We start from the raw sequence: 10,806 nt of genomic DNA, 5'->3' as shown, positions 1-10,806 counted from the left end.
TATATATATATATATATATATATATATATATACTGTTCCTGTTTTGCAGTTTATCAACTTCCAGTATGCTTAATCAATATTCAAATAAAAGTGCTATTTATTTATTTATTTTTGTATATCTGCTCTATATTTCCTATTCCTGGATGTGTTTGATACACAATCTATTGAAAATAGCTTAGCCTTCAACTTATCTACCTGATTTGATGGAAGTAATTTGAGGCTTGTGTGTTCCAGACTTTTCCCAAGTGTCTTTTAAAAGACCCGAAGCTGCTCTTTTACCTTTTATAGCTTTGGGCCAATGTCTTTCAGTATGTTTTTCCAATCTAAATAGAATAATTTTTGGCATCTGTAGCTATAAATTAAACATACAAACTTTGCATTTCTTTATTCTTTTTTTGCATTGCAGGCATGCCATGTAGGATCTCAAGATTTTCGAGAAAAGCAGTGTGCAGATTTTGACAGTGCACCTTTTCGTGGGAAGTATTATAACTGGAAGCCTTACACTGGTGGTGAGTTCAGTGAATTTCTACACAGCATCAAATCTGAATTTTGTCTGAAACAGCATTCACACTGTAAAATAAACACCGTAAATAATAACTATGAGCACCATTTAATTCTTCAAATATCAGCTTTGAAAAATGTTCATACAGATTCTTAACTTTATCCTAATAAATCCTCATCTATAAAATGTTAAATTCATAACAAGGTGAAGTCCAAATATGTAAAGAATTCCAAAATATTTTAAAGTTGCTGAACTGTAAAACCTGCCTGCCTTCCATCTTGTGACACAGTTGACAGTCTGCAGGCCGGTCTGGCTTGTGTTCCCTGTTAATACCAGCAGAAGACAGACAGAAGGTCAGTTTGGACGGTAGTGAGTTTCTGAGATTCCTTTAAAACCTTGCTGCTCTAACAGCTGCTGCTGCTGGTCCAAACTTGGAGATCTGGCATGTACAACTGAGTTCCATCACAAGTCAAGGCTCAACTAGAAGAAGCATTTGGACACTGATCAATTTTCTTTGTATGTAATATATGTCTGACCCTGGAAATCCAGAGGTGCTATGGAGAAGTCTTCAGTTTTTCTTTTCACAGAAATTTTTATAGATCAAAAAAATACAAGAAAAACAAGTGGTACGTCTATGGCCCCTGTTGCTGAGGGATTTGAATAGTAAATGTTTGTAAACAACAAAGTCCATGCTCAATAATCCAGGTATACAATCCAACATTTTTCAGTCAGGTCATCTGGACAGTTTCTTCTTTTGTGCTGAAACGTTTTGCCTTCGATTCGGAAGGCTTCATCAGTCAAGGAAACACACAACTATGATTCTTCCCCCAACAGCTTACTCCAAAGTGGAACAAACCAGTTTGGTAAGTGCTAGACGGTCTGTTTGGTACGCCCCCTCGTCCATTGCCGGCCCTCTTCCTTGTTGACAGTCATGTTAAACTGGTTAAAAACAACAAAGTCCATGCTCAATAATCCAGGTATACAATCCAACATTTTTCAGTCAGGTCATCTGGACAGTTTATTTTTTTGTGCTGAAAAGTTTTGCCTTCGAAGCTGTTGGGGGAAGAATCAGTTTTGTTGTGTATTTGATGAAGCCGATGAAGCCTTCCGGATCGAAGGCAAAACGTTTCAGCACAAAAACTGAAACTGTCCAGATGACCTGACTGAACAATGTTGGTTTGTAAACAATGTTTATGGTGCAAGGTATACAAGTGGGTAGGAGTTCAACTATGTAGATGAGGTATATATTTTTTCCTTGTCCAAGGCAGCACAGAATGATGGATCCTGGAAGGTGGAGGTAGCAATTTTATCCACAAACAGGTGCAATGGTGGAGCCAGGGGGTGGCTAATGGGGGCCTTAACCAACATAGAGTAATCTTCGGCCACCACAGTCATTTGAAGAGATTATACTTTTAAGCAATCTAAAAAGTAGAAAGCATAGTTTCCTTAAATGATAGGAGTGGTTGGTTTATATAGATTTCTTACCTTTAAACTGCTGTATTCATTTATACCCATCTGCTCATTACAGACCCATGTTCGGGCTGCTGTTTCTTCTTCTTCTTTCGGCTTTTCCCTCTTCAGGGGTCGTCACAGCAAGTTATTCTCCTCCATCTCACTCAGTCCTCTGCATCCGCAGTCCTCACTCCAACTACCTCTGTGTCCTCTCTAACTGCATCCATATATCTCCTCTTTGGCCTTCCTCTTTGTCTTTTTCCTGGCAGCTGCATTTATAACATCCTTCTACCAATATACCCACTGTCCCTCCTCTGGACATGTCCAAACAATCTCATTCTGGCCTCTCTAACTTAATCTCCCAGTTTTTCAACCTGTGCTGTACCTCTGATGATCTCATTCCTGCTCTTATCCATCCTTGTCACTTCTAAGGAGAACGTCAACAGCTTCATTTCTGCCACTTCCAATTCTTTCTCCTGTCTTCTTGTCTATGCCAGTGTCTCCAGGCCATACAACATTTCTGGCCTCACAAGTGTCTTGTAAACTTTTCCTTTGCTGACACCTTTTTGTCGCAAATCATTACTGAAACTTCTCCATCCTGTCAGGGCTCTCTTTTTCACCTCTTTACCACATTCACCATTTTCTTGGACAGTGGATCCCAAGTACTTGAAGTCCTGCACCTTTGTGACCTCTGCTCCTTGTAGCTTCACTGTTCCACCGGCCTCCCTCTCATTCACACACATGTATTATGTCTTACTACGGCTGACTTTCATTCCTCTTCTTTCAAGTTCATACCTCCACCTCTTGAAGTTCTCTTCCACCTGTTCCCTGTTCTTACAATGTCATCTGCAAACATCATAGTACATGGGGTTTCCTGCCCCTGATATGTTAGTCTGTTAGATCTGTTAGTCTGTCCATCACCAGAGCAAACAAGAAGGGGCTCAGATCCTTGATGCAATCCCACCTCCACCTTGAAGCTATCTGTCACACCTACAGCACATCTCACCACTGTCCTGCTGTCCTCATACATGTCCTGTACCAGTCTAACATACTTCTCTGTCATTCCAGATTTCCTCATGCAAAACTATACCTTCTCCCTCAGCACCCTGTCATGCTTTTTCTAAATCCACAAAGACAATTCAATTCAATTCAGTTTATTCATATAGTGCCAATTCACAACAAAGTTGTCTCAGGGCACTTTACAGAAACATTCACATACATAGAAAAGCCAATTAGTAAAGTTCTCTATTTAAGGAAGCCAGCAGACATTGAATCTTCACTTTGTTGCAGTCTCCCATCCTGAGCAAGCACAATGGCAACAGTGGAAAGGAAAAACCGTCCTTTTATAAGGACGAAACCTCCAGCAGAAGCAGGCTCAGGACAAGCGGCCATCTGCATTGGCCGGCTGGGTTTGACAGGACAGGAAGGAGAGACAAACAAACACAGAATTGCAGGTCCAAATGTGGTTGCAGGTGTACCTGAAAGACAAAAACACATGTGAAGGATAGAAAAAACAATTACAAATACAAAACAGGTGCAGCAGAGTAAGAAAAGCCCATTGCATAGTGAAGAAATATGGTCAGTTTGTCCTCCAGCAGTCTAAGCCTAAAGCAGCATAACTAAGGGAATAGCTCAGAAAACTCAAGCCAACCCTAACTAAAGGATGTATCAAAAAAGGGAAGTATTTATCAAAAAGTCTAGTCTTACAACTGGACAATGTGTCAGTCTCACGGACAAAAACTGGAAGTTGGTTCCACAAGAGTGGAGCTTGATAACTGAAAGATCTTCCTCTCCATTCTGCTTTTGGAAACTCTAAGAACCGCAAGTAAGCCTGCAGTCTGAGAGCGAAGTGCTCTATTGGGAAAATATGGAACAATAAGATCTGTAATATAAGATGGAGCTAGGTTGTTGAGAGCTTTGTAGGTTAGAAGTAAAATTTTGAATTAAATTCTGAATTTGACAGGGAGCCAATGGAGAGAAGCTAAAACTGGAGAGATATGATATCTCCTACTAACTCCAGTTAAGACTCTGGCAGCAGCATTTTGGATCAGCTGAAGACTTTTTAAAGAAGTATTTGGACACATAATAAGCAATTGCAATAGTCCAACCTAGACATGATAAATGCATGAACCAGTTTTTCCGCATCATTTTTGGACAAGATGTTTTTAATCTTAATGATATTAGGCAGGTGGAGGAAAGTTTTGGTAATATTTTTAATGCCATCCATCCATCCATCCATCCATTTACTTCCGCTTATCCGGGGTCGGGTCGCGGGGGTAGCAGCCTAAGTATGGAGGCCCAGACTTCCCTCTCCCCAGCCACTTGGGCCAGCAATTCCTGGGGAATCCCGAAGCGTTCCCAGGCCAGCCGAGAAACATAGTCCCTCCAGCGTGTCCTGGGTCTTCCTCTGGGCCTCCTTCCGGTGGGACGTGTCCAGAACACCTCACCAGGGAGGCGTCCAGCAGGCATCCTAAACAGATGCCCAAGCCACCTCAACTGGCTCCTCTCAACGTGGAGAAGCAGCGGCTCTACTCTGAGTCCCTCCCGGATGATCGAGCTTCTCACCCTATCTCTATGGGAGAGCCCAGACACCCTGCGGAGAAAACTCATTTCGGCCGCTTGTATCCGAGATCTCATTCTTTCGGTCACAACCCAAAGCTCGTGACCATAGATGAGGGTAGGAACGTAGATTGATCGGTAAACTGAGAGCTTCGCCTTTTGACTCAGCTCTCTCTTCACCACGACAGACCTGTACAGCGCCAAATATTTTTAATGTGAAGTTAAAATACATATCATGATCAAAAATAATGCTAAGGTTTTAACTTGAGAACTGGATGCCAAATTAATGTCATCCAGAGAAAATGAAAGACTGAAAAAAATATTCCTGAGATGCTCAGGTCCAAAAACCACAACCTCTGTTTTGTCTAAGTTCAAAAGCAGAAAATTAAGGGTCATCCAAGTTTGTTTTTTTTGTCTTGAAGACATGCTTGTAGTCTAAGTAGCTGATTGGATTCATTGGGTTTAATGGACAAATACAACTGTGTATCATCAGCATAACAATGAAAATGTATCCCATGCTGTTTAATAACGTTACCTAATGAAAGCATATACAAAGTAAAATGCAATGGTTCAAGCACTGCACACTGAGGGAGTCCATGACTAACTTTGTTGTATGAAGAAGATTCATTATTATAATCATTGTTCTCTGATGTATTACTCTGCAACACAGTGGAAAACATTGATGGAAGACATTGTTTAAATTTGGTTACAGCATTTTTATCAAGTGCTGCCGTCTGAAGTGTTGAACCCAACGTCCAGGAGGACGACAGGAGGCTCGAGGAAAAATAAAAAACATTTATTTTTTCAATAAACAAAACAAAAGCTGACAGGACACAAAGTGGATAGAACACAGGACAGAAAGCAGAACACACCATAAGGACAACCCTGAGACAAAGACAAGACGCAGAGGAACTGAATATATACACAGACTGATTGGAACAATACAGACACCTGCAGTGATTAAGATTAGACACAGGTGAGACAAGGGCTGAAGACAACGAGCGAAAACACTGAGAGCGGAACTGGAAACATGAGGAAACAGAGACAGAACAAAACCCAGAAACCCTACAGTTTTCTGCTGAACACCTACTAAGATTAAATTTACTCTCAGTGACTGTGTAGTCATTTAATTTAAACTCAAATATTATTAAAAAATGGTCAGACAGAACAGGATTTTTAGGATGTATTACTAAGTCCTTAATCTTTATGCCATACGTCAGAACCAGGTCAAGAGTGTGATGATGAGAATGAGTAGATGTGTGGGTGTTTTGGGTAAAACAATTGACTCTATTAAATTAACACAAAGATACAATGGAGTTCTTTCTGACCCTCTCTGTACTTCTTCATCAGCATCCTTGAAGCAAAGATGGCATATGTGGTGCTCTTTTTTGGCATGAAACCATACTGCTGCTCTTAAATAGTCACCACCATAATCCTGTATGTCTACAAATCGCTGAACAGTCCCCCCCCCCCTTTCCCCCCAATCTCTCTGATCTGCTACAACCGTATGTCCCACCATGTTCCCTGAGGTCAGCAGACCAATTGCTCCTTACAGTTCCAGGAACTCGTCTTAAGCGCAGAGGTGACAGGGCCTTCTCTGTAGCAGGACCAAGACTTTGGAACAAGTTACCTCTGCTTGTCAGACAGGCCCCCTCCCACTCGGTTTTCAAATCCCGCTTAAAAACTCATTACTATTCAGTAGCTTTCAACATCAGAGGATTCGTGTTTTGAACCTGTACACTCCACACTGGTTTCTCCTCATATTTATTATCTGCATCGTTTTTATGTCTATATTTTTGATTTTGTATATTGCTTCATGTGTTGTCTGTTGTTCTGTCTGTACAGCACTTTGGTTGGCCTTGTAGTTGTTTTAAGTGCTCGATAAATAAAGTGGTATGGTATGGTATGGTACCTCTCATCCAAGTCTAGTTTCCACAACTCTCTCCCAGATCTTCATTGTGAGTCTCGTCAGCGTCATTCCCCTGTAGTTGCTACAACTCTGTACATCACTCTTATTCTTAAAAATGGGCATAAGCAAATTTCTCCATTCCTCAGCCATTTTCTCACCCTCAAATATGCCATTGAATATTTGAGTCAAAAACCTCACTGCCATCTCTCCAAGACCTTTCCAATCCTCCACTGTATGTCATCAGGTCCTACTGCCTTCCCCTTTTTCATTCTTTTCAGCGCTTTCCAGACTTAACCCTTACTTATCTATGACCTCCAATCTTCTTTTGCTTTCATTCTCTTCGTTCATTAGCTCCTCAAAGTACTCCTTCCATCTTCTCACTTGTTCAGGCTGCTGTTTAATATATCATATTATTTTATGTTGTTAGTGTTAAGTGCATATCTTAGATCCCTGTATGCTGTTTATTTTGATACTTTATTTTTTTGCTATATTTGGGTGTAACTGGGACCTTGAGTACACAATTTCATTCCACCTCATGTACCACATGTGATGCGAAAGACAATAAAGAACAACAAAGTCCATGCTCAATAATCCAGGTATAAAATCCAACATTTTTCAGTCAGGTCATCTGGACAGTTTCTTTTTTTTTTGTGCTGTTGGGGGAAGAATCAGTTTTGTTTTGTGTTTCTTTGACTGATGAAGCCTTCCGGATCGAAGGCGAAACATTTCAGCACAAAAAAAAAAGAAACTGTCCAGATGACCTGACTGAAAAATGTTGATTCTATTTTGTATAGGCTTCGCCCTTTAAGGCCATTCGCTAGTGGGTTTTATCCCGTCACGCAAAGCGTAGCACTGAAAACTTTAGTCCATGCCCACCTGTCGTGTGGGCCCCACCCGGTCCGTATAAATTACGTTGAGAGCGGGTAATCGGCTCCCATTATTCTTCAGCAAGCAACCAGCACTGATCTTCCAAGAATGCGATGTCCAGCACCAACACCATCTGCCTGTACCTGTCCTGCAAGACCGACTACATGCTGAGTTTTGACCAGCACGACACCTGCGAAGGATGCTTGGGTCCCCGCCACGCCGACCTCGCCTCCTCCTGCCATCTCTGTTACCTCCTCCCTACTGAGGAGATGCAGAGGCAAGCAGCCTTGTTCAAGGCTGATGTCAAGGAGCACCTCTCTGTTGCAGGGGACTGTTCGCTGGATGACACCATTGCCTTTTTTGGCGCAGAGTCTCGGAGCAAATCGGATGGTTCCTCCAGGACAGGCGACCTGAAGGATGGACCTTCTTATCAGCAGGGGTTACACGCTGCAGTTCGCAGCTCAACCCCCACCGTTCAGAGAGATTATAGAGACGGTTCTCTCATCTTCAGAACAAATCTTGTCCCTTCATGCAGAAGTTCAGGAACTTCTGGTAAAAAATGTAATTTCCAGGGTTCCCAACAGAGAGGAAAACACAGGGTTTTACTCATGTTACTTCCTGGTTTCGAAATGAACCGGAGGGATGAGACCCATCCTAGATTTATCCATTTTCAACAAGTCGATCATGGAGAGACAGTTTCACTTGCTGACAACCAGACAGCGTTCACCAAAACAACTGGAAACAACTCCATCGATCTCAAAGATGCCTGTTTTCACATTCAAATCATTCCAAAGCACAGAAAGTTCCTGCGCTTCTCCTTCCAAGGGACTCAGTACCAGTACTACAGGCTCCCGTTTGGTTATTCTCTCGCACCACGTACGTTTTCAAAATGTGTGGAGACGGCCCTGCAGCTGCTACACAGAGCAGGAATGAGAATTCTGTTTTACCTGGACGATCTGCTGTTGCTGACCCGATCCAGGCAGGAAGCAGCGGCGCAAACCAAAACACTGACGTCACACCTGTTAAACCTGGGCTTCGCCATAAACTGGGAGAAGAGCTCAGTTCTCCTGGCCCAGATGATCGTTTAACTGGGAGTGGAGCTAAACTCAGTCACTATGAGGGCCCGTTTATCACAGACGAGAGCCGAAACTCTAAAAGACCAGCTCCGCGACATAAAGCCCGGCAGAGTAGTGACAGCTGTCTCCATCATGAAACTGTTAGGAACGATGTCGTAAGCTCACGCAGTGGTTCCGTTGGGCTTACTTCACATGAGATACCTCCAGAGGTGGTTTGCTCGTCTGCGCATCTATCCGGTAAGGCAGAAGAGGTGGATGAGTTCTGTGCCTCCCTCCGTGGGAACCAACCTGAAACATTGGGGAAATCCTCTCACTCTGTCGGAGGGAGTTCCTATCAGCAGACCTACGTCACACGTCTCAGTTTTCACAGACGCGTCCGTGTCAGGTTGGGGAGGAACGTGCCTGTCTCAGGCGGTGGGGGCACTGTGGCCACCTCACACATCATCTCATATAAATGTTTTGGAATGTCTCATGGTTTTGAATGTGATCCAACATTTTGCTCCTGTGTTACAGAATCAGCATGTTCTGATTCACACAGACAACAAAGTAACTGCGGCTTACATAAACCGGTAGGGGGGCGTGCGCTCAGCCCAAATGTTACACATTGTGAGGCAGCTGCTGTGTTGGGCGCACAAAAACCTGCTCTCCATCAGAGCAGTGTACATCCCTGGCGTCCTGAACAGAGGAGCGGACATAATGTCCAGCGGTGGTCCACGCCACGGGGACTGGAGTCTCCATTCCGAGCTGATTTCTCGGATTTGGGAGAAATTTGGCAGAGCAGAAGTGGACCTATTTGCCACACGGGGGAACGCCCAGTGTCAACTATGGTTCTCGCTGAGCCCACGGGACGATCCACCGTTAGGAGTGGACACGTTTGCCCACAGTCCGCGGCTCAAAATGCTCCTTTATGCATTTCCCCCAGTCCCTCTAATATCACGGTTTCTGAACAGAGTTCGGGAGGAAGAACTGTCAGCCATTCTGATAGCCACTGAGCATGTGAGCGCCCCATGGTTTCCAATCCAGCGACGTCTGTTATCGGGTCGTTGGTGGAAACTGCCGTGGAGGGACGATGCTCTCCTCCAGGTGGGAGGGGCGATCAGGAGTCACCCAGAAATAGGCCAGCCCCTTTGGGTCTGGCTGCTGAGCAGATCCGCTTAGAGAAATAGGTCTCTCTCAAGAAGTAGTGTGCACAATCCAGGATTCACGTGCTGCCTCCACCACAGCGCTGTACACATCAAAGTGGACAACTTTTCAACGCTGGTGTACGGAGAAAGGTGTAGAGGCCATCTCATGTCTACTAGGTGGTGTGCTGTCCTTTCTGCAGCAGCTGATGGACAGAATCTATCTATCTGCTTCATGTGTCGGCTCATTCCATGGCACATTCTGTTCTCAGCGTGTTAACAGAATGAATCTTATTGTTTTCATGGAATTTCATTTAAACTCACATCTTACTGCATGCAATCACAGTGTGAGATATTTATTATCAGTCACAAGTTTGTGACTGTTGGTCTTGTTCTAATGTTACGAATCAGTTCATGACTACTGTTACAAATCAGTTCATTTGATTACTAATCAGTTCATTAATTATTAACCTGTTCATAATGAAGAGCTGTTGATCTGCTCCGTTCAATGTTTTCAGCTTCCCCCCTTTTCCCCGTCGAAAACTTTTCTCTCCAGGGCGCCCATGTACACGGAACGCATAAATTACGCAGCGCGCGTTTGTGCATTGTGCGTGTAATTATGCAGTGCGTAATTACGCACATGGAGGGCTGAGTGATGAAATGTTTTTTGGTGCAAGCGGGCGCTTCATATGGTGTCTGAACGGACCCAGTGAGGCATAAACTACATTCATGCTTTGCCTTTTAACTCACTAGCGAATGGCCTTAAAGGGCGAAACCTATATGAAATAGAACGTTTGTTACGCACTGTAACCCCAGATGCTATGAGTATAAGCGTAACAGTTTAAGCTCTGGGCCTCACTGGCTCCTAAATGGCTGAAAATAAAGCTATTTGGGAGCTGATTACCCAGTCTCAACGTAATTTATATGGACCGGGTGGGGCCCACACGACAGGTGGGCGTGGACTAAAGTTTTCAGTGCTACTCTTTGCGTGACGGAATAAAACCCATTAGCGAATGGCCTTAAAGGGCTACGCCTATATTCATAGACTCTGGGGTTACTGTACGTAACCAACAATTTTATACCTGGATTATTGAGAATGGACTTTGTTGTTTTCAACCAGTTAGACAAGACTGTCAACAAGGAAGAGGGCCGGCAGTGGAGGAGGGCGTACCAAAGAGACCATCTTATCACAAGCAGAACTGGTTTGTTCCACTTTGAAGTAAGCTGTTGGGGGAAGAATCAGTTTAGTTGTGTGTTTCCTTGACTGATGAAGCCTTCCGGATCGAAGGCGAAACATTTCAGCACAAAAAAAAAGAAACT

The 10,806-nt window shown here is 43.5% G+C and overlaps 1 protein-coding gene across 1 annotated transcript in view; it reads left to right on the top strand.

Moving 5' to 3' along the window:
- The window catches only part of adamts6 (ADAM metallopeptidase with thrombospondin type 1 motif, 6), a 337,746-nt gene that overhangs the window by 187,026 nt on the left and 139,914 nt on the right, over positions 1 to 10,806 (top strand). Inside the window, exon 12 of the mRNA XM_037692553.1 lies at positions 407 to 509. Coding sequence (XP_037548481.1) covers positions 407 to 509 — 103 coding nt within the window. The remainder of the gene's footprint in view (positions 1 to 406; positions 510 to 10,806) is intronic.

The sequence above is a fragment of the Nematolebias whitei genome, chromosome 18 (assembly GCF_014905685.2).
Source record: "Nematolebias whitei isolate Nwh7 chromosome 18, NemWhi1, whole genome shotgun sequence".
NCBI lineage: Eukaryota > Metazoa > Chordata > Actinopteri > Cyprinodontiformes > Rivulidae > Nematolebias > Nematolebias whitei.
This window is presented reverse-complemented; position numbering and strand designations above follow the sequence as displayed.